General features: G+C 39.4%; 2 protein-coding genes across 2 annotated transcripts; both read right to left on the bottom strand.

The window, feature by feature from the left end:
* Positions 1-815: 815 nt before the first annotated feature.
* LOC308348143 (olfactory receptor 8S1-like) lies at positions 816-1,754 on the bottom strand (the record flags this gene model as incomplete). Its single annotated transcript, XM_080812036.1, has 1 exon — positions 816-1,754. One exon carries the CDS (start codon positions 1,752-1,754, stop codon positions 816-818), a length of 939 nt encoding a protein of 312 aa, XP_080668162.1.
* A 3,971-nt stretch (positions 1,755-5,725) lies between these two features.
* On the bottom strand, positions 5,726-6,658 carry LOC308347098 (olfactory receptor 8S1-like; the record flags this gene model as incomplete). Its single annotated transcript, XM_080810245.1, has 1 exon — positions 5,726-6,658. One exon carries the CDS (start codon positions 6,656-6,658, stop codon positions 5,726-5,728), a length of 933 nt encoding a protein of 310 aa, XP_080666371.1.
* Between the last annotated feature and the right edge of the window lie 17,395 nt (positions 6,659-24,053).

Genomic DNA, 24,053 nt, shown 5'->3' with positions numbered 1-24,053 from the left:
TAAAGCCAGTAAACCACTGGTTCCTAAGCAGTGACCAGTTGTTTCACAGCTGAAAGATGGGAGACAAGGATGGTTTAGGACTCACTTGTGATGAGATCAAGACCAGATTATTTGCCTAGAGCTCATAGCCTGCACTCCATAAGAAAAAGAACAGGGGTAAGATTAGCTAATTGTAGAAAATATAATTCTGAGTGAAGACGATGTGAGAAATGAGGTTTCTAGAGACCCAGAGCCTTCTTGCAGGCTCTCACACTGGAGATCTGGCCACCATCCCACACATACAGAAAAGTTCTTGGAAATTTTGTGTCTGAGCTCTGCATCAATATGTTTATTGTTTCCCTGCAGAACTTTCAGCTTTCCATGCCTGTCTTCTAAAGACATCCAGTTGGAATTCTTTAACTTTCTTGCCATTTACCCTTATCCATAACTTTTCTTTCTTATAGATCCAGGACCCTACCTTCTTCTCAAAAGTGTATTCCCAAAAGTTAATAAATATAATGATAGTTTAGTGAAACTAGTGATTTTACTAAATGAAAGCCCAAGATTAATTAGCCTAAGGTTAATGTTCTGAAATGAGAAAAATGAAAAAATATGAATAACAAAACTCTCTAGGTTAAGGTGGTTATTTCACAATTTGTTTGCCTTGAAAAGGAATTGAACCATTCTTCCTATAATTACTTTCTGTCATTTTCTAATGGACTTCTAATTTATGTTGCAACATCTGACATGGTAAGCATACCTTACTATTGTAAACTCACTGAATGTCCTTTTGTATGCAGATATATTCCAGTTTTCCACCATTTTCTTTTTTCATTTCAGCACCTGATATGTTGCAAATACTTTTCCAAAGTTCTTGTCAGAGCTGCCTTCACCTCCTTGTTCTTCAGGCTATAGATGAGAGGATTCAGCATGGGAGTGACTACAGTATACTGCACAGAAAAGATCAGCTCAAGTGGGGAACCTGAATTTGGCATGAGATTGCGGAGCAAACCTGAACCATAGTAAAGTGTCACTGCAGTGAGGTGGGAGGAGCAGGTGGAGAAGGCCTTGCTTCTGCCTGTGGTAGAGCTAATGCTCAGGATGGTGGTGATAATACGGACATAGGATAAGAAGACCAAAAGGAAGGTTCCTAGCCCATGCAGAAGAGTGGAGCAGAGCAAGGCAATGAGGTTTCTGGAGATATCAGAACAAGACAGTGAGAGGAGAGAGGGCATTTCACAGCTGAAGTGGGGGATGATTTGGGCCTTGCAGAAGACCATCTTCATAGCTAGGAAGATGTTGATGAATGCATCCAGAAAGCCCAGTCCCCAAGAGCCCCACACAAGCTGCATATACAGCTGTTTACTCATGATCTGTCCATAGAGCAGAGGGTGGCAGATGGCAGCATAGCGGTCATAAGCCATTACAGAAAGCAGACAGGCTTCAGTTCCTGCAGCAACAAACACAAAGAAGACTTGAGTGAGGCAGCCCTCTACTGATATTGTTTTCTTCTGAGACAGAAGGTTCTCCAGCATCTTGGGCACAGTGACCGAAGAGAAGCAGATATCAACAAAAGAAAGGTGACTCAGGAAGAAGTACATGGGTGTGTGGAGGTGGAAATCAGCCCTTATCACCAGCAGAAGCATCAGGTTCCCCATGATAGTCAGCAAGTAAATCCCCAGGAAGGGAACAAAGAGTGCAGCCTGGATGAGGGGGTTGGCAGAGAGCCCGAGGAGGATAAACTCTGTGATTGTGCTGTAGTTCCCCAAGTCCATTTACAAAGGCCTTCTCCTAGAAGTAATATAAAAAAGCATAGGAGTTGAGGGAAATTGGAAGGGGAGGTGAACCACGAGAGACTATGGACTCTGAAAAACAACCTGAGGGTTTTGAAGGGGTGGGGGATGGGAGGTTGGGGGAACCAGGTGGTGGGTATTAAGGAGGGCACAGATTGCATGGAGCACTGGGTGTGGTGCAAAAACAATGAATACTGTTACACTGAAAATAAATAAAAAATAAAAAAAAAAAGCATAGGAGCCAAAGGTCTATTATTCCCCCAAGGAACTTTCTGATTATATTGGTTCTCTTTTCATATCACTGTTATCCAGTAAACAATTTTGCTTTCTATTATTACCTGGGTTTTGTGTCAACCATTAAAAAAAAAGATGATTAAAATATGGCCCCTGTTCTTAATATTGTCTATTGAAGAATATAGATATGAAGAGAGAATTTATACTGTAACTAATGCAATGGCAGCGTAAACTGTGATTTAATGAGGGTCAATAATGATAGTACATTGAGCGAATTTGACAAAACTTTTTAAGAAAGTGTATGATTGCTCTTGGAAATATGTTTCTGACACATATTTAGTTTGAATAAAAAAGCACCCAAAGGCTCAGTACTGAGAAAGAGTGCAGCCCATAGGCAGTTAAAACCTGGGTAGTTCTGAAAAGCTGATGCCTCGGGAATAAGTGGACGTCAGAGAACAGTGGCTAACCATGTGGGTTTCTATATTAAACTAAGTTCAAATCCTCAAATACTAACAAGCTATTACTTCACACAAGATACATAAAGCTCTTTACTCCAATATCCTTGCACATTAAAGGCAGATAGTAACAGTACCACAGAGGGTTTTTAGGATTAAATATGAAATTATATGTAAAGCTCTTCAAAAGCACCTACTTCTAACTTAATAATGCTTCTACCATCTCTCCTCCTCCTCCTTCCTATTATTTGAGATTATTAAGTCTAGGCAAAAGTCATATATTCTCACATCAGTGAAGCACTTTTGAAAACCAAAGCTGTTACTGCTGATGTTGCTGTCACTGATATTACTTCACATGCTTTTATCAAGAGATGTGTAAGAAGTTGCTTGGAAACCATTACCAGTAACTTTCCTCCTCTGCTCATCACCTCTGCTGGTAGGCAAGTTAGAAGTTTAGAATTATTTTGGTGTTGAGTCTATCTCCACTTTGCAATTAGAGAGGTGGGTATGTGATTGCCACTAACAGGAATAGCTGCAGGACTGCAGAAATGAAGATAAGGGGGAGAGAAAGTGGTTGGGACTCAGTGTAGACCCTCAGGCCCACCTGAAGAGCATTACTAGGATGGATGTGTATCCCAGAACAGGCTGGGTGGCTCAGTCAGTTAAGCATCTGCCTTCAGCTCAGGTCATGATCCCTGAGTCTTGGGATCAAGCCCTACATAGGGCTCCCTGCTCAGTGGGGAGTCTGCTTCTCCCTCCGTCCCTCACCTTGCTCTTATGCTCTCTCTTACTCGTTCTTTCTAAAATAAATAAATGAAATCTTTAAAAAAGAAAAAAGAAAAGTAAGCAAGAGGAAAGCTTGAAAGGGTTTAATGCCAGGGAATACTTGAATGGGTATCCTGGCTAGAGCAGCAGCAAGGAGAGAGGACTCTGCCCAGTACTAAGCATTCTGGATCTCTCTCCCAGGCAGTATAGGAAAAAAACTCGGGGCATTTATCCTGTAGGACTAGTTTCTGTTGGAAACACCCATTGCTGTTATTCCCTGTCCACAGGAGGAAGGCTCCTCTCACCAACTTTTCTCTGCTCATACTCAGGGGCCTGTTTAAAACAGGAGTAGAATATCCAATCCTTTATATTCCTCTGTCATAGAGATAGTTAGAGTAACTTTATGACTTTCTTCCTGAGACACAGTCCTAATCTTCATACTCCAGATTTCTCCTTCATGGCCAGATGTGCTCATGTCCCTCCCTCTATTTCTCAGTCTCTATGTCTAGATTACAACAATGCTCTATTTGCTTGAACATTGAGTATTTACCAATGACTTCCAGCTTTGGCCTTATACCCTCTAGTCTGACCTTGGGTCATCCATAGGACTTATTAGGGTGGCCAGCCAGTTCCTTATCCTGACCATTCCCAGTACGTCCTGAGCTCAGCCAAGAGAAAGGTCTTATTCCTTACTTGTTAACTCCTTAGCCATAAATCCAGCCTCAAAATCCTTCCCACACTCCAAATGCACATTACCTGTATATCCTGTTCAATAAACCAGTCTTCTCCGCAATTTGGCTGCAGGACTTTTATTTAGTCCCATTTAGTAAGAAGGAAGATGACCTGGAGAATGTAGCTTCTACATCTGGTGCCATGATAAAATTTATAAAATCCTTTTGATGATGAAACACTTTACTGAATTATACAGTAATAAATTGATATTGTGAAATTGATATTGTGTTCTTTTTTTCAGAGTCTCACATAATATTAGTTTTTCTTTTTTCTAACTTTATGTCTCAGTTAAACAAAACATTATTCAGGTTTAATGAGTTCACAGAACAGCTGTATTTAGGCAGCTGGTTGGCTTGATTCCTTGCCCTTGGCAGGCCAGGACATGGTGAGGGCACCAGCTTTTGTATTCTATGGTCTTAACCTGAAGTTACACTTAGTAGTAAAAAAGTTTTTTCAACATTGATTTTTATAAGGATGAGTGGGGATCTCTTAGGTATGGTCTTTGGAACACCTGAGTGATGCAATGACCCTTAATCATTAATTCTAAACCCTTCTGAGTCTAGTGGGAGTTGAAAGTAGACTGGCAAAAGGGGCATTTGCCTGGCTTCCCAAGCAGGAAAAGAGTAGTTTTCAAATGATACTCTAAGGGCTACGTCTTCCCTTTGGGATTTCTCAGGCAAAATCAAGTCTCGTCAAATTTGATGTGTAAAAGCGATTTATTAATCAAAAAAGTAAAAGGCTAAAAAGGTTAACAAGCACAGTTCTTTGCCTAAACTGTCTATTCAAATCCATTTGCTTTATGTATGTATTTAGAGTCTGATGCTGCACCCTGTTATACTTAAATACTCCCATTTGTGTAAAAGTTTATTATAGTCTTAATTACAGATAAACATATTATAGTCTTAAGTACAAATAGTCTTAAGCACAAATAGACTGTTACACAAGTCAAAATTTTCATTTATTTATTTACAGTGAACTATTAGGTTTTCAGTCAAACTAGTCTGTTCTGGCATCATATTTTCTCCCACTGTTACTTATCAAATAAATAAGCAAGGAAACACAATTCAAGGATGTTTGGAATAATCAAGAAGACTTTTTTAAAAAGAATGTTTGCTTTCTTTGTTAATCTATATGTATTTTAAAGTATTTTATTTTTAGTTATTGTTATGATCATAACATTTATTCACACACATATATGCAAGAAATAATACATATATGAATGAGCATATGTAAGGGTTCCATAGAAAGATTACAGAAAGAAACAACAGGATTTGGGAAGGTTTGTTTGAGTCTGTCCTCTGGCCCAGTATATGCACTCACTTTCTTCAGCATCTTCAGTTCCTTTTGCCTATATCCAAGGACCACTCAGTTGAAGTTTGTTATTCTCCTTCCACTTAGCTGAAGTCTATTACTATTTTTACTCAACCACCCAGAATCTTCACTTAAGAGTAAAGTATGGCTTTCATTGCCTTTTCCTAAACTAAATTACTAATAATAACTGAACATATACATATTTTACTAAGAAGAAGATCAAAGCAAATATTTGGGGAGTACATGAGAAAGATGAATCAACACTTTAATGACCACATTTTCTGAATTGAGACACTTATTTAACCCATGTTTCCTTCTATTTAGACTAAAGTACCAACTTTCTAATACCTCTATGTTCTTTCTTTTGCACTGCTTACTTATCTCATAACATCTGACATAATATAGATCTAGTATCATATCATCCTGATTTCCTATTATCCTCCAGCTTCTCTTTTTTCACCTGGAACATGGCAAATAAGTTCCTAGTGTCCTCACAGCTGCCTTCACCTCCTTGTTCTTAAGGCTGTAGATGAGAGGATTCAGCATGGGGGTGATCACACTATATTGCACAGAGAAGATCAGCTCTAAGGGGGATCCTGAGGTTGGCATGAGATAGCGGAGTAACCCTGAGCAATAAAAGAAGATCACTGCCATAAGGTGAGAGGAGCAGGTAGAGAAGGCCTTCTCTCTCCCTGAGGCGGAGCTGATGCTCAGGATGGTAGAGACAATGCAGGCATAGGATGAGATGATTGGGAAGAAGGTCCCAAACCCATGAAGTAGGGTGGAGCAGAACAGCACTCTGAGATTGGTGGAGATATCAGAGCAAGACAGAGGAAAAAGGGAGGGTACCTCACAGCTGTAGTGGCTGATGATCTGGCTCTCACAGAAGTCCAAGTTGGTAGCTAGGAGGATGTTGATAAGTGCATTAAAAAAACCCAAGCCCCATGAGCCCAACACAAGTTGCACACAAAGCTTTTTCCTCATCATCTGTCCATAGAGCAGAGGGTGGCAGATGGCAGCGTAGCGGTCATAGGCCATCACTGAGAGAAGAAAGCCCTCAGTCCCTGCAGTGATGAACACAAAGAAACTTTGAGCCAGGCAACCCCTTACTGAGATGGTTTTTATCTCTGATAGGAGATCTCTCAGCATCCTGGGCACAGTAACTGAAGATAAACAAAGATCTAGGAAAGAGAGATGACTGAGGAAAAAATACATGGGTGTGTGGAGGTGAGAGTCAGCCCTGATCACCAGCAGCATCATCAGGTTCCCCAAGATGGTCAGGAGGTAAATGTTCAGGAACAGCACAAAGAGCAGAGTCTGGACCTGGGGGCTTGTAGACAGCCCAAGAAGGAGGAATTCAGTAATGGTGCTGTGGTTCCCCAAGGCCATTTATGAAGGCTGTTTCCTAAAAATTACATGAAAAATCATGGCAGTGAAGTTTCTTCTATCCTCCAGTCAGATTTCACATGGCATCGGTTCACTCTTAATATCACTATTAATCAGCAAATAAATATTTGACTTCTACACTAGGCCACTAGTTTTATGTCACTCACTTTAAAGATAATGGGGAAAAGGCATGGTCTCTTTTGTTAAAGGTCCCACTTCAGTGAGATATGTATGTAAAGACAGGCTATTAAAAACCATGGGGATGGTGCAATGGCAGTTCTAAAGATCAGTTTTGGAAGATTCAGTAATGAGTTAATATTGAGGTATGTGGACCAAGATTTTAAGAAAATGAAACTAAAGAGACATATAAATTGAGAGAAAAGTGTGCTCAAAGGTCAAGAATTAGGAAACTGAATAGTTCTTCATAACTGTACCCTGGAGTATGAGTGAGCAGCATAGGTAGTCACAGTTAAGCATCAGCCCAGTTCATCCCAGCTCCGCTGCTAATTAATTGTGAGGCCTTGTACAAATTACTTAACTGTTCTGGACCTCAGTTTTCCTGTCTGTAAATTGAGGTCATGACAGTACCAATCTTGTGAAGTTTTTGCAAGGATAAATATGATATATATAAAGTATTTGGAAAAATATCTAGACAGAAAGCTCATGTATTATTTTTATCAGTATCATTACCATGGGCTACAACTGTAGGCAGAAGTCAGACAGTAAATCAGTCTTAGAGGGTGTTGCACTACCAGGAATTAAGTTTTTGCTGCAACAATCACTGCACCTGTTGTTTCCTAAAGGCCTAACGGAGGTGTAAGAAAATCATGTAGAGATCACTAAGGTGGCTTAACACTGACATTTTGAAATCATTTTGGTATGGTTCCCTTCCAAAGTTTAATTATTTTACAATCTCAAGGGCAATTTCACTCAGAAGGGGAGGGTATTGTGACTGTTTTCAAAAAGCAGAGCTGCGGTAAATGAGACAGGGAGTATTAGGGACTCTAGGTGTATGGTACTTGCACTTACATTATTATCTGGGATAGTTGTGTATCTCAGTTGGGCAGAGAACTCTGGAAAAAGAAGGAAGCAAAGTATGTGAATGGAAATCATGCCAGTGCCCAAAGGAACAGCTAGGAAAGGAGACCCTCTGCAGAACAACACATTTTTAACAATTCCCCTAGACAAGGTAGGACAGGGAGAGTGTAAGAGAAGATCGGGAACTTATCTTCTCAGTTCTGTGACAGCTTGTGCTTGACAGGGCTCCTATGTTGTCGAAATCATCAGTTGCTTCTGATCCCTGCCTCAGAGGAAGTAGATCTCACCTTTCTTTGTTCAGTCTCGAAGGGCTGCTTATAAACATTCAGTCTTGTATATAACACAGTTGTGTACCTCTCTAATCTAGATTCTTAAGTACTTTCTCAGTGTCTAAGTTCCAAGTCCCATTCTTATGCCCAGATATTGTTCCATTTTTTCTAAGACTCTGTATCTAGTATATAACATCAGGGAGTATAGTTAAACAATGTTATCTATGGCCTATGGCCTAGAGCCCGTCCTTTAAGCAACTTTCAGGATTCTCCATGGTGTCCTATCCTGATTCCTGGTTTTGGATAACTGTGGCTGATAATGTAAGGTCTAGCCCAGAATTATTTACCCATAAGGGTGACTCCTGATTCCTTACTTATCAATTGCTTCATCCATGATCCCAGAAGCAAAGCCCTTTCTAGAACCCAAATCCTGATTACCTATAAATTCTTGTCTGATGCCCAAGAAGGCTATAGGAGTGTGATTTTAAATCCAGTATCAAAGAAGATGAATGCACCAGAAAATGTAGTTTCTACACCCTCAAACATGGTTAAGTTCATAAAATCTTATTGATAACTAGACGTATTACTAGATCCTGAACTAAAAATATCATATAGTCACAGGACAATTGCTTCTTTCAAATGATCTCAAATGCCTTCATCCTGGTGCCTCTTCATCTGGATTTCTACGTGTTCCTTTATAACATGTCTCAGCCACTCAGTCAGTTATCTGGTCTAACTAATCCTCAGAACAGCTATGTTTTGACACCCTGAGCAATAAATTCCTGGCTGAGAAGCTCAGGGGAATGACAACTCTGGTATTCCCAGTACTCACAATTTGAAGTCAGTTTTGTAGTTGAGAACTTTAGCATCTGTATTCAAGAATGTAAGCAAGTTTATTTGCAAATAACATATCTGATAAAGGTTTAGTATCCAAAATCTATAAAGAACTTATCAAAGTCAACACCCAAAAAACAAATAATCAAGAAATGGACAGAAGACGTGAATAGACATTTTTCCAAAGAAGACATACAGATGTCTTACAGAAAAGATGCTCAACATCATTTATAATTAGGGAAATACAAATTCAAACCATGATGAGATACAACTCTGTCAGAATGGCTGACATTAACAACATAAGAAACAATAGGTGTTGGCAAGGATTTGGAGAAAGGGGAACCCTCTTGCATTGTTGGTGGGAATGCAAACTGGTGTAACCACTTTGGCGAGGTTCTTCAAAAAGTTAAAAGTAGAACTACTCTATGATTCAGCAATTACACTACTAGGTATTTATTTATTCAAAGGATACAAAAATACAGATTCAAAGAGGTACATGAACCCTGGTATTTAGCAGCATTATCAACAATAGCTAACCTGTGGAGAGAGCCCAAATGTCCATTGACTGATGAATGGATAAAGAAAATGTTGGGGGCACTTGTGTGACTCTGTTGGTTAAGCATCTGAATCTTGGTCCTGGCTCAGGTCTTCATCTCACGGTCATGGGTTTGAGCCCTGCATTGGGCTCCATGCCAAGAGTGGAGTCTACTTTCAAAAAAAAAAAAAAAAAAGAAGAGAGATGAAAAAAATATATATATATGAATATTAGCCATCAAAAAAGAAATTATTATGTATTATTGAAAGTATTACACTAAGTGAAATAAGTCAGTGAGGGAAAGACAAATATATGATTTCACTTATATGTGGAATTTAAGAAAGAAAACATATGAACATATGGGAAGGGAGAAAAGAAAAAAAGGAGATAGTAATACAAACCATAAGAAACTTAACGTTAGAGAACAAAGTGAGGGTTGATGGAGGGAGGTGAGTGGGGGGATGGTTAGGTGATGGGTATTAAAGAGGGCACCTGCTGTAATGAACACTGGGTGTTGTATTTAAGTGATGAATCACTGAATTATACTCCAGGAGCCAATATTGCACCATATGTTCACCAAGTAAAATTTAAATAAAAAAAGAAAAAAAATAATGATAAGGATAAAGAATGAGCAAATTTAAATTCATGGAGCTTGCTTGGATGTAGAATTAAGGAACTACTGGTTTGGTGTATGTGTTATGTGTGAAGTTTTGTTAGTTTAGAGGGAATTGATTGGAAACAGATTGGGCCAAGAGTATTTGGTCCCCATGAAGCACTGAGAACTTACTCGTAAGTAAGTATGTTGTATATGACTCATGTATATATATGTTTGTATATAAAGTGCATACTTTGTATTTTGCAAACATGTGATTGGTATGTCTGTGTTTCTGAATGGTTTGTGAAATTCCCCCAAAGTTTTCAATCCAAATCCAAAAAGGGCCAAACATAAAAGGGAACCTGAGCTGCAGAAGAGTTAAATATCACCTAAGAGTATGACAAAATAAATAGAAATAAATACATTTGAGTAAATAAAGTTAAATAAAAAATTATTGAAATAAATCACATTTTAGAGATTTGGAATAAAGTAAAAATTCTCTCTGGCATAGTGAAATTGACCTAGAGATCAATACAAGAAAGATAAATAGAGGGAGAGACAAGATGGCGGGGAAGTAGGAGGAGGCGCCTTTTCAACCTGCACCCTAAAGTGAGCTGATTACCTACCAAAGAACTCCGATCACCCATGAAATCAGCCTGAGATCAGAATTATACACGTCTGGATCTCTACGGGGGCCAGAAGACGCCAGTGGGCAGGTAAAGTGGAGTGGGAACGTCGGACTGATATCGGAAGATAAACAAAAGGGGGAGGGAGCCACCAGAGGCGACCGACTGGAAAATAATACCCCAATACGAGAGTGCCCGGCATCTGGGGACCAGCATTAACTTGGAGTCTTGTTGAAAGCACTCAAAAGAGCAAAGACTCGCGCGGGGAAATTGTGGGAATCGGGGCGGATAGGGATAGGGGCTTAAGTCCCCAGACCCAGGGCAGCATCCCCTGGCGCTGAGCCGGAGAGTGCGGCGGAGAAACCTGGTCTTTGTCCCGGAGCCGCCAGTGCGCCCGAGAACGGGTGGAGTCCGGCTCCCGTGAGGGACTGGGAGCCACACCAGACGGCAGAACGCGCACCTTACTGGAGATGCGTGCGTGCCTCAACCTCCCCTGAGAGAGGTGCACGAACGCCCAGCCTGGTGTTCTGGGACCCACGCGGTGATAGACCCACGCGGCGATAGAGCCGATAGAGCTGGAGGCGCCGCGCCCCAAAAAATCCCCTGGGAGAGGTGCGCGCAAGCCCTGAGCTCTCAGCCCCAGCCAGCGGGAAAATCTCAGTGTGGGATTGCTGCTTGGAACCTCTCTGGCGGTCTGGAGCTGCCCAGACAGCCACAGCTGCCTTGGTTTTGCGTACAAGCAGGAGATCCTGCGTCCCCAGGGACCGCGACTCAGAACCTGCTCTGCCAGCGGCCCAGCGGCTGCAGCACCTGCAGGGGAGCAGACTGAGGCTTCTCTCTGAGAGGGAGGTTGGGGTGCAGTTTTCTTTCCTCTAAACCTCCCAAAACCATCAAAAGCTGTCAAGGCGAGAGAAAAGAAGTGAACAAACATAAAAACCTCCAGAGAACAAAAACCTGAAAAAAACGTTTTTCTCAGAGCCCACCCCCTTGAGGGGGTCGGGAGGACTTAACTCAGGGAACATCATTGACTGAAAACCCACGTGGCAGCCCCCTCCCCCAGAAAACAAATCAGGAAAAAAAAAAAAAAAAAAGACTACAAGAGAACAACCACCACTACTTCATAGATACAACTTTTATTTTTAATTCTTTCCCACTATTCTGGTTCATTTTTTTTTCTTTTTTTATATAGATAATTTTTTAACCTATTTACCATCACAGTGAGATGTCCAGTACATCAAATTCCATGATAAACTTCTAACCTGAATTTTTTTGATACATACACATGTGTTTTTCTTTTGCTTTTCTATTTTCTTAATTTTTAAAAAATTTTTTAATTTAGTTTAGTCCAGTTTATTCCTTTTTTATTTTTATTTTCTAATAGTCATATAGAGTTAAACTTCAAGGTAACCCCCTTTCTCCAAGCAATGCTACCCCTATAGGTGAACCAATTTTTAATCCCCCTTTTTCTTAGGAAAGTTGAGTCCTTTAACAAAGATATCAAGATACATCCAGGAAGAATCAAAATAACCTTCCTCGCCCACACCGAGAATCTATAACCATGCTCCCATCTTTTTCTTCAGCCAGTGTCTCTGTGTATTTATGTTTGTCTGGATAGTATATAAATCTTATACTTGGGGTTCTTCTTGACGAGGCTCCTCCTTTTTTTTGCTTATATATATATATATTTTCTCTCGTCATATACTTTTATCAGTCTTTTTGTTTGTCTGTTTTTGTTTGTATACGTCATAAACCTTACCCTGGGGCCCATTTGGGCTGAACCTTCACTTTTATCTTCCCTTTTTTTCCTGTCTCTCTCTCTCCCTCTTTTTTCTTTTTCTTTTCTTTTTTCTCTCATTTGGGTGGGGAATCCTGAGTGCTCAGAAGCGTTCCAGGGTGCACCTTGACTGCACCACGGTCAATACACCCAGCTACATCTGTCCAGTCATCTCTCACCAAAATGACTAGGAGGAGGAATCCCCAACAGAAGAAAAATACAGAGGATGGGCCTTCTGCAACAGAGCTAACGGCTATCAACATAGACAATATGTCAGAAAGAGAATTCAGGCTAACAATTATCCAGGCAATAGCTAGGTTGGAGAAAGCTATGGATGACCAAACAAAATTGATTAGGGCAGAATTGAAAGCGACCAGAGAGGAGGTTCATAATGTTAGGGCAGAGCTGAAGGCCACCAGGGATGAGGTTCACAACGCTCTCAATGAGTTCCAATCTAATCTAAATTCTCTAAAAGCTAGGGTAACTGAGACAGAAGATAGAATTAGTGATCTGGAGGACAAACAAATAGAGAGAAAGGATCAGGAGGAAGCCTGGAACAAACAGCTTAGAAGCCACGAAAACAGAATCAGGGAAATAAATGATGCCATGAAACGTTCCAACGTCAGAATTATTGGAATCCCTGAAGGGGAGGAGAAAGAAAGAAGTCTAGAAGATATAGTGGAACAAATTTTTCATGAAAATTTTCCCAACCTTGCGAATGGAACAAGTGTTCATGTACTAGAAGTAGAAAGGTCCCCCCCCAAGATTATAAATTCAAAAAAAACATCCAGGCACCTCATAGTAAAATTGAGGAATCATAATTGTAGATACAATCTCTTGAAAGCCGCTAGGACAAAGAACCTCCTTACATACAGAGGAAAGCCCATCAGAATAACGTCAGACCTGTCCACAGAGACCTGGCAAGCCAGAAAGGGCTGGCAAGATATATTCAGGGCACTAAATGAGAAGAACATGCAGCCAAGAATACTTTATCCAGCAAGACTGACATTCAAAATGGATGGAGAGATAAAGAGTTTCCAAGACCGGCAAGGCTTGAAAGACTATGCAACCACCAAGCCGACACTGCAGGAAATATTAAAGGGGGTTCTATAAAAGAGGAAAAATCCTAAGAATAGCATTGAACAGAAATATAGAGACAATCGACAGAAAGAAAGACTTCAAAGATAACACAATGTCAATAAAAACGTATCTCTCAATAATCACTCTCAATGTGAATGGCCTAAATGCACCCATAAAACGACACAGGGTTGCAGATTGGATAAAACGACAGGACCCATCCATATGTTGTCTACAAGAGACCCATTTTGAACCTAAAGATACACCTAGACTGAAAGTGAAGGGATGGAGAAGCATCTTTCACGCCAATGGGCCTCAAAAGAAGGCCGGGGTAGCGATTCTCATATCAGATAAATTAGATTTTAAACTAAAGACGGTAGTCAGGGATACAGAAGGACACTACATCATTCTTAAAGGGACTATCCACCAAGATGATCTAACAATTGTAAATATCTATGCCCCCAATATGGGAGCAGCCAATTACATAAGAAAACTATTAATCAAGATAAAGAGTCATATTGATATGAATACATTAATAGTAGGAGATCTTAACACGCCTCTCTCAGAAATAGACAGATCATCGAAGCAGAAAATCAATAAAGAAATAAGAGCATTGAATGACACATTGGACCAGATGGACCTCATAGATATATACAGAACATTCCACCCTAAAACAACAGAATACTCATTCTTCTCAAGTGCACATGGAACCTTCTCCAGAATAGACCACATACTGGGTCACAAATCAGGGCTCAACCGATACCAAAAGACTGAGATGATTCCCTGCATATTCTCAGATCACAATGCTTTGAAACTGGAGCTCAATCACAAGGAAAAGTTCAGAAGGAACTCAAATACCTGGAAGCTAAAGACCACCTTGCTTAAGAATGCTTGGATCAACCAGGAGATCAAAGAAGAACTTAAACAATTTATGGAAACCAATGAGAACGAAGACACTTCACTCCAAAACCTATGGGATACAGCAAAGGCGGTCCTAAGGGGGAAATTCATAGCCATCCAAGCCTCCCTCAAAAAAATTGAAAAATCCAGAATACACCAGCTGTCTCTACACCTTAAAGAACTGGAGAATCAACAACAAATCAAACCAACTCCACACGTAAGAAGGGAAATAATCAAGATTAGAGCAGAGATCAACGAGGTAGAAACCAGAGATACAGTAGAACGTATCAACGAAACTAGAAGCTGGTTTTTTGAAAGAATCAATAAGATCGATAAACCATTGGCCACACTAATCCAAAAGAAAAGAGAGAAAGCCCAAATTAATAAAATTATGAATGAAAAGGGAGAGATCACAACTAACACCAAGGAAGTAGAAACAATCATCAGAAGCTATTATCAACAGTTATATGCCAATAAGCTAAGCAACCTAGATGAAATGGATGCATTCCTGGAAAACTATAAACTCCCAAAATTGAACCAGGAAGAAATTGACAACCTGAATAGACCGATATCTAGTAACGAGATTGAAGCAGTGATCAAAAACCTCCCAAAAAACAAGAGCCCAGGACCTGACGGATTCCCTGGGGAATTCTATCAAACTTTCAAAGAAGAAATAATACCTATTCTCCTGAAGCTGTTTCAAAAAATTGAAGCAGAAGGAAAACTTCCAGACTCTTTTTATGAAGCCACCATCACCCTGATCCCCAAACCAGGCAAAGACCCTACCAAAAAGGAGAATTTCAGACCGATATCACTGATGAATATGGATGCTAAGATTCTCAACAAGATCCTAGCAAACAGGATCCAACAGCACATTAAAAAGATTATCCACCATGACCAGGTAGGATTCATCCCTGGGTTACAAGGATGGTTCAACATTCGCAAATCAATCAATGTGATAGAACAAATCAATAAGAGAAGAGAGAAGAACCACATGATCCTCTCCATTGATGCAGAAAAAGCTTTTGACAAAATCCAGCATCCGTTCCTGATTAAAACGCTTCAAAGTATAGGGATAGAGGGAACATTCCTGAACTTCATCAAATCTATCTATGAAAAACCCACAGCAAATATCATCCTCAATGGGAAAAAGCTTGCAGCCTTCCCATTGAGATCAGGAACACGACAAGGATGCCCACTCTCACCACTCTTGTTCAACATAGTATTAGAAGTCCTAGCAACAGCAATCAGACAACAAAGAGAAATAAAAGGTATCCAAATTGGCAAGGAAGAAGTCAAACTCTCTCTCTTCGCAGATGACATGATTCTTTATATGGAAAACCCAAAAGACTCCACCTCCAAACTACTAGAACTCATACAGCAATTCAGTAATGTAGCAGGATACAAAGTCAATGTCCAGAAATCAGTGGCTTTCTTATACACTAACAATGAAAATTCAGAAAGGCAAATTAGAGAATCGATTCCATTTACTATAGCACCAAAAACCATAAGATACCTCGGAATAAACCTAACCAAAGAGGTTAAAGATCTGTACTCGAGGAACTACAGAACACTCCTAAAAGAAATTGAAGAAGACACAAAAAGATGGAAGACCATTCCATGCTCTTGGATGGGAAGAATAAACATCGTTAAAATGTCTATACTGCCCAGAGCAATCTATACTTTTAATGCCATTCCAATCAAAATTCCACCAGTATTTTTCAAAGAGCTGGAGCAAATAATACTAAAATTTGTATGGAATCAGAAGAGACCCCGAATTGCTAAGGAAATGTTGAAAAACAAAAATAAAACTGGTGGCATCACGTTACCTGATTTCAAGCTTTACTACAAAGCTGTGATCACCAAGACAGCATGGTACTGGCATAAAAACAGACACATGGACCAGTGGAACAGAGTAGAGAGCCCAGATATGGACCCTCAACTCTATGGTCAAATAATCTTTGACAAAACAGGAAAAAATATCCAGTGGAAAAAAGACAGTCTCTTCAATAAATGGTGCTGGGAAAACTGGACAGCTATATGTAGAAGAATGAAACTTGACCATTCTCTTACACCGTACACAAAGATAAACTCGAAATGGATAAAAGACCTCAACGTGAGACAGGAATCCATCAGAATCCTCGAGGAGAACATAGGGAGTAACCTCTTTGATATCAGCCATAGCAACTTCTTTCAAGATATGTCTCCAAAGGTGAAGGAAATAAAGGCAAAGATGAACTTCTGGGACTTCATCAAGATAAAAAGCTTCTGCACAGCAAAAGAAACAGTCATCAAAACAAAGAGGCAACCCACGGAATGGGAGAAGATATTTGCAAATGACAGTACAGATAAAAGGTTGATATCCAGGATCTATAAAGAACTCCTCAAACTCAACACACACAAAACAGATAATCATATTAAAAAATGGGCAGAAGATATGAACAGACACTTCTCCAATGAAGACATACAAATGGCTACCAGACACATGAAAAAATGTTCATCATCACTAGCCATCAGGGAGATTCAAATCAAAACCACATTGAGATACCACCTTACACCAGTTAGAATGGCCAAAATTAGCAAGACAGGAAACAACGTGTGTTGGAGAGGATGTGGAGAAAGGGGAACCCTCTTACACTGTTGGTGGGAATGCAAACTGGTGCAGCCACTTTGGAGAACAGTGTGGAGATTCCTCAGGAAATTAAAAATAGAGCTTCCCTATGACCCTGCAATTGCACTGCTGGGTATTTACCCCAAAGATACAGATGTAGTGAAAAGAAGGGCCATCTGTACCCCAATGTTTATAGCAGCAATGGCCACGGTCGCCAAACTGTGGAAAGAACCAAGATGCCCTTCAACGGATGAATGGATAAGGAAGATGTGGTCCATATACACTATGGAGTATTATGCCTCCATCAGAAAGGACGAATACCCAACTTTTGTAGCAACATGGACAGGACTGGAAGAGATTATGCTGAGTGAAATAAGTCAAACAGAGAAAGTCAAGTATCATATGGTTTCACTTATTGGTGGAGCATATCAAATAATATAGAGGACAAGGGTAGATGGAGAGGAGAAGGGAGTTGAGGGAAATTGGAAGGGGAGGTGAACCATGAGAGACTATGGACTCTGAAAAACAACCTGAGGGTTTTGAAGGGGCGAGGTGGGAGGGTGGGGGAACCAGGTGGTGGGTATTAGGGAGGGCACAGATTGCATGGAGCACTGGGTGTGGTGAAAAAACAATGAATACTGTTACGCTGAAAATAAATAAAAAATTAAAAAAAAAAAAAAAAAAAAAAAAAAAAGAAAGATAAATAGAAAAGTTTCCAAATATATTTCTTTTTTTTTTTAACAAGTCCAAATATATTTCTAAATGTGCACAGGTTAAAAGAGACACTGCAAAGGAAATTCAAAAATATTTTGAATTGAAAGAAAATGAAAATAATATATCAAAATTTGTGAGATGTAGCTACAACAGTGCTGAAAGGGACAAGAAATCTTTTAATACATCTATTAGGAAAAAAAAAAGATTGGAATTCAATTTTCTAAGCTTGCACCTCAAGAAGCTTGGAAAAAGCCAGCAAATTATACACAGAGAAAGTGGAAAGAGGAAAATAAACAAGAGCGGTAAACATAAAATAGAAAGCAGATGTACAATGGAGAAAATAAGCAAAGCCAAAGTTGATTTCTTGAGATTAGTATAAATGATAAACTTGCAGCACTGACCGCTCCCAAATTAGTGATACCTGAAATGAAAAGGAAGAATTACTACAATCTTATAGGCATTAAAAAGTTGTCAGAAGGATATTATTCACAAATTTACCAAATACTTTTGAAAATATCAGTAGCAAACACTTACATTAAAATACAAATTCCTTGAGAAACACAACCTAACAATTCTAACATAAGAGGAAATATAAGATTTGATTACTCCAATATCTGTTAAGTGAATTAAACATGTAATTACAGGGGTGCCTGGGTGGCTCAGTCAGTTGAGCATCTGCCTTCAGCTTAGGTCATGGTCCTAGTATCCTGGGATCGAGTTTGGTATCAGGCTCCCTGTTCGGGAGGGAGTCTGCTTCTCCCTCTTCCTCTCCCTCTGCCTGCTCTTCTCCATGCTTGTGCTCTCTCTCTTTCTCTTTCTCTCTGTCTTAAATAAATAAAATATTTAAAACAAACAAACATGGATAAGGAAGATGTGGTCCATATACACTATGGAGTATTATGCCTCCATCAGAAAGGACGAATACCCAACTTTTGTAGCAACATGGACAGGACTGGAAGAGATTATGCTGAGTGAAATAAGTCAAACAGAGAAAGTCAAGTATCATATGGTTTCACTTATTGGTGGAGCATAACAAATAATATAGAGGACAAGGGTAGATGGAGAGGAGAAGGGAGTTGAGGGAAATTGGAAGGGGAGGTGAACCATGAGAGACTATGGACTCTGAAAAACAACCTGAGGGTTTTGAAGGGGTGGGGGGTGGGAGGTTGGGGGAACCAGGTGGTGGGTATTAGGGAGGGCACAGATTGCATGGAGCACTGGGTGTGGTGAAAAAACAATGAATACTGTTATGCTGAAAATAAATAAAAAATTTAATTAAAAAAATAAAACAAACAAACAAACAAACAAAAAAACATGTGATTACAAAATTTTACATAAAGCAAACTCCAGCCTACATGGCTTAATTGGTGAAGAAATGTTACCAATTTTACAAACAAATTCATTTAGAGAATAGAGATAGTGGGAGGAATTCTCAACTTGATTCGTGAAGTCAGTAATAACTCTTATACTAAAATATGACAAGAACGTGAAAAGAAAATAGTCCAAATAATTATCATGAACATGCATGAAAAAAAACAAACAAAATATAGCAAATATGGTCAAACAATTTATTTTCTTTATTTTTTAAAAAAGATTTTATTTATTTATTTGACAGAGAGAGAGAGAGAGAGAGAGAGCACAAGTAGGCCGAGGAGGAGATGGAGGGAAAGGCATAAGCAGACTCCCTGCTGAGCAGGGAGCCTGACATCGGGTTCCATTCCAGGATCCCAGGATCATGATCTGAGCTGAAGGCAGATGCTTAACTGACAGAGTCACTCAGGTGCCCAAGTCAAAAAATTTATTAAAAAAAAATAATATGTCATAATGAAGAGGGTTTCATTTTGGGAATGTGAAATTCATTGCTATTATAACAATAACAGCAAGAACAACCACAAAAACACAAAACAGAAAATAAAAGTGTTGGTGAGGATGTGGAGAAATTGAAATCCTTGTTTGTTGCTGATATGAATCTAAAATGGTGTAGCCATTGGGAAGACAGTATCATGATTCCTCAAAAAATTAAACACAGAATTATCATGTGGTCCAGCAATTCCACCTGAGTATATACCCAAAAGAATTAAAAACAAAGACTCAAGCAAGTATTTGTACACAACTATTCAGAACAGCATTATGATTCACAATAGACCAAAAGTTGGCAACAACCCAAACCCAACCAAACCAAATAGATGAATGGAAACCAAAACATGAAATGAAAAATTATTCAGATAAAAGTTTGTTCAGACTTAAAAAGGAAGGAAATTCTGATACATGCTACAACATGGACAAACTTTGATGACATTATGTTATGTAAAACAAACCAGACACAATTATTATGTGATTCCACTTACATAAGGTACCTTGAGTAATCAAGTTCATAGGGACAGAAAATAGAATGGTGGTTTCTAGGGACTAGGGGAAGGAGAATGGGAGTTAGTGTTTAATAAGTACTGAGTTTCAGTTTGGGAAGATGAAAATGTTCTGAAGATGGATGATACTCTCAATATTGTAGCCTCAACTGGTGAAATTCCAGATTGCAAATGGAACAAATCACTCCCAAAGGACGTTCTTGGCAACTATGAAATTCTGGACAATGAAAGGCTGGCTGAGGGTGAGAGGGCTGACAGAGAGCTAAGTTCATCAGGACAGTTGCTAGGGTCCAAAGATAGCTGATAGACTCAGAGAGAACCATCCTTACAACATGAAAATAACCTCAGTTAGAGCAAGACTCCAAACTGGACCTTATCAAAACTCATCCACAATATACCAGCCATTGCAGAAGATCTTATTTTGGAAATGTCATCTTTTCTAGAGCTTTATTCCTTTCCTAAATACTATAAATAATAAAGGTACTTCTATGGAAAGTTAAAAAATCGTACTTGCAAATCCTGATAAAAAATTAAAATAGCTAAAACTAAACTTCCATAAGATAACAAAAACTGTATCTATTCATTACAAACCAACTTTATCAAGTAAGTATTACTCTAGAGATGGAAGGGATGACTTAGCATTGGGAAATAAATTAACAAATATAATGTTAATTGGCTTAAACAGAAAATTTACATAATAACAGATAAATAAAAATATTCAATAAAATTTCAAAACCATTTCTGACACTATGTCTATGTATAAAAAACTAGAGGGTTACTTCCCCCATAGGATTTCCAAAGACCTTTCTCAACCACCATGACGTGCCTTATGTTCAAGTCATAAGCCACCAAAATACAGGTGAGATAGCTTAGTCTCAGAGAAATCAAAACTTCTTCTGAGGAGAGGTGTTCCACACACCTCTTTGATTACATAGTCCAAAACAAGCTGCATTACCTGCTTAAGAACAGAAACCAAGATAACAGAAACTAGGTGCTGCAGGCCACCAATCTGTACATTTTCTATAAACAATGCTGACAAAATGACCCAGGGTTTCCCCTAGTATGTTTTGAACTTAGCACAGATGGGGATTAAGGAGGGTGATGAGCACAGGGTAATGTATGGAAGTGTTGAACTACTATATTGTACACCTGAAACTAATATAACATGTTATGTTAACTAACTAGAATTAAAATAAAAACTTAAAAAAGGAAACATAAGCTGAAAAAATAATTTAGCCCAGAAATATACCAATCACACATTAATATATTCCTTTCAGCTTTGACTAAGGGTCAGCACTTTTGCCCCAACCATCCCTGGAAAAAAGACAGGGTTGTAACATTCTAGCCAGAATTAACTTTGGACTTACGCACTGCGTATTATTAATATATTTGAAAATTCTCTTACACTTGAGATAATTTACATTTGTGGTAGGTATGAGTCATTACTGACAGCTCACCATTTATGAACACCCTCTCTAAATTTTGATGATATCTATATCATGAGTCCTGCCTTCCCAAATTGTAATATAAAACATTATCTAACCTCCTTTGAAATGAGGGTGGAAGATAGGACCTAAATTCCACCAACACTTTGATTCAGAGATGAAGATGATGGAAAATGACTGGGTACAAGGCATTACTTTTCTAGTAGAGATAGTGTGTCAGAAATACTTGATCCCCCAAAGAGTCAGTCCTTTGGATAATTTCACTCCTTGAGTGGGGAGAGAATGTGTGTGACTTTTGGAATATGGTGAAAGTAAGGGATGTTATTTCCTTGACTAGATAATGTTATAAATTGAAGTAAAGGGATTTTGCAGAGGTAATTTAGGTCCAAAATAACTTGATTTTGAATTAATCAAAAGGAGGATTATCCTGGGAGAGTCTGACTTCATCAGCCATTAAAAAAAGGACTTGTTCGAGGTAAAAAAAAAAAAAGGACTTGACGCTTTTGTGCAGAGAGATGCTCTCTCACTAGCATTTAGGAAGTAAAATGCCCTGTCGAGAGGGCCTATACATGGCCATGCAGCAGGGAAATGCAGGTGATTCAAGAGCTGAGGGCAGCCAAAATGAGCTGAGGGTGGCTACCAGTGACTAAGAATTCAGGGCCCTCCATTGTAAAGTTGCAAGGAAATGAATTCTCCCCAAAACTTGAGTGTACTTGGAAGAGGACTCTTATCCAGTAGAACCTATAGATGAGAAGGCAGATGGTCAACATCACAAGTGCAATGGAGGACTGACTCAGTTGTGACCTCACTCTTGACCCACAGAAACTGAGATTGTATAATTGTGATACAATAAATGTATATTGTGTCAAGCAGATAAGTTTGTGGTAGTATGTCTTATGGCAAGAGGAAACTAAATACGTGTTGGCAGGAGAGGCAAAATTCTGGAGATGGCAGTGGGGATGGCTTCTTTAAAAAATTTTTAAAAATTATTTTGGGGAGCCTGGGTGGTTCAGTCAGTTGGGCATCTGACTTTGGCTCAGGTCATGATCCTGGGGTCCTGGGATTGAGCCCCGCATTAGACTCCCTGCTTGGCGGGAAACCTGCTTCTTCCTCTCCCACTCTCTGCTTGTGCTCCCTGCTTGTGTTCCCTCTCTTGCTATGTTCCTCTGTCAAATAAATAAATAAAATCTTTAAAATTTTTAAGGTTAATTAATTAATTCTTTATTTATATTTAAATTCAATTAGCTAACTAGTAGGTCATTAGTTTCAGATGTAGAGTTCAGTAATTCATCAGTTGCATGAAATAGCCAGTACTCATCACATCATGTGCCCTTCTTAATGCCCATCACCCAGTTACCCCATCCCCCCACCCACCTCCCCGCCAGCAGCCCTAAGTTTGTTTCCTATCATTAAGAGTATGCCTCCATCAGAAAGGACGAATACCCAACTTTTGTAGCAACATGGACGGGACTGGAAGAGATTATGCTGAGTGAAATAAGTCAAGCAGAGAGAGTCAAGTATCATATGGTTTCACTTATTTGTGGAGCATAACAAATAATATGGAGGACAAGGGTAGATGGAAAGGAGAAGGGAGTTGAGGGAAATTGGAAGGGGAGGTGAACCATGAGAGACTATGGACTCTGAAAAACAACCTGAGGGTTTCGAAGGGGCGGGGGGTGGGAGGTTGGGGGAACCAGGTGGTGGGTATTAGGGAGGGCACGTATTGCATGGAGCACTGGGTGTGGTGCAAAAACAATGAATACTGTTACGCTGAAAAGAAAAAAAAAAGAGTTTGTCACGGTTTTTCTCCCTCTCTTCCCATTCAGTTTTCCCTCCTTTTGCCTATGATCCTCTGCAGTTTCTTATATTCCATATATGAGTGAAACCATATGGTAATAGTATTTCTGACTGACTTATTTCACTCAGCATAATATTCTCCAGTTCCATCCATGTTGATGTAAATGGTAGGTATTCATCTGTTCTGATGGCTGAATAATATTCCATTCCATCTTCTTTATCCATTCATCTGTTGATGGACATCTGGGCTCTTTCCATAGTTTGGTTATTGTGGCTATTGCTGCTATAAACATTGGGGTGCATATACCCCTTTGGATCATTACATTTGTATCTTGGGGTAAACGCTTAGTAGTGCAATTGCTGGGTCATAGGGTAGCTCTATTTTTAACTTCTGGGGAACCTTCATACTGTTTTCCAGAGTGGTGTACCAGCTTGCATTCTCACCAACAATGTAAGAGGGTTCTCCTTTCTCTGCATCCTCACCAAAATTTGTTGTTTCCTGTCTTGTTAATTTTAGCCATTCTGACTGGTGTGAGGTGGTATCTCATTGTGGTTTTGATTTGTATTTCCCTAATGCTGAGTGATACAGAGCATTTTTTCATGTGTCTGTTGGCCATTTGGATGTCTTCTTTGGAGAAATATCTGTTCATGTCTTCTGTCCATTTCTTGACTTTATTCTTTGTTTTTTTTTTTTGGGGGGGGTGTTGAGTTTGGTAAGTTCTTTATAGATCTTGAATGCTAGCCTTTTATCTGATATATCATTTGAAAATATATTCTCCCATTCTGTAGGTTGCCTTTTAGTTTTGTTGACTGATTC

This window comes from Martes martes (genome assembly GCF_963455335.1).
Source record: "Martes martes genome assembly, chromosome: 8".
Classification (NCBI taxonomy): Eukaryota; Metazoa; Chordata; class Mammalia; order Carnivora; family Mustelidae; genus Martes; species Martes martes.
Note: the sequence above shows the minus strand (reverse complement) of the source record. Positions and strands in the feature narration are given on the sequence as shown.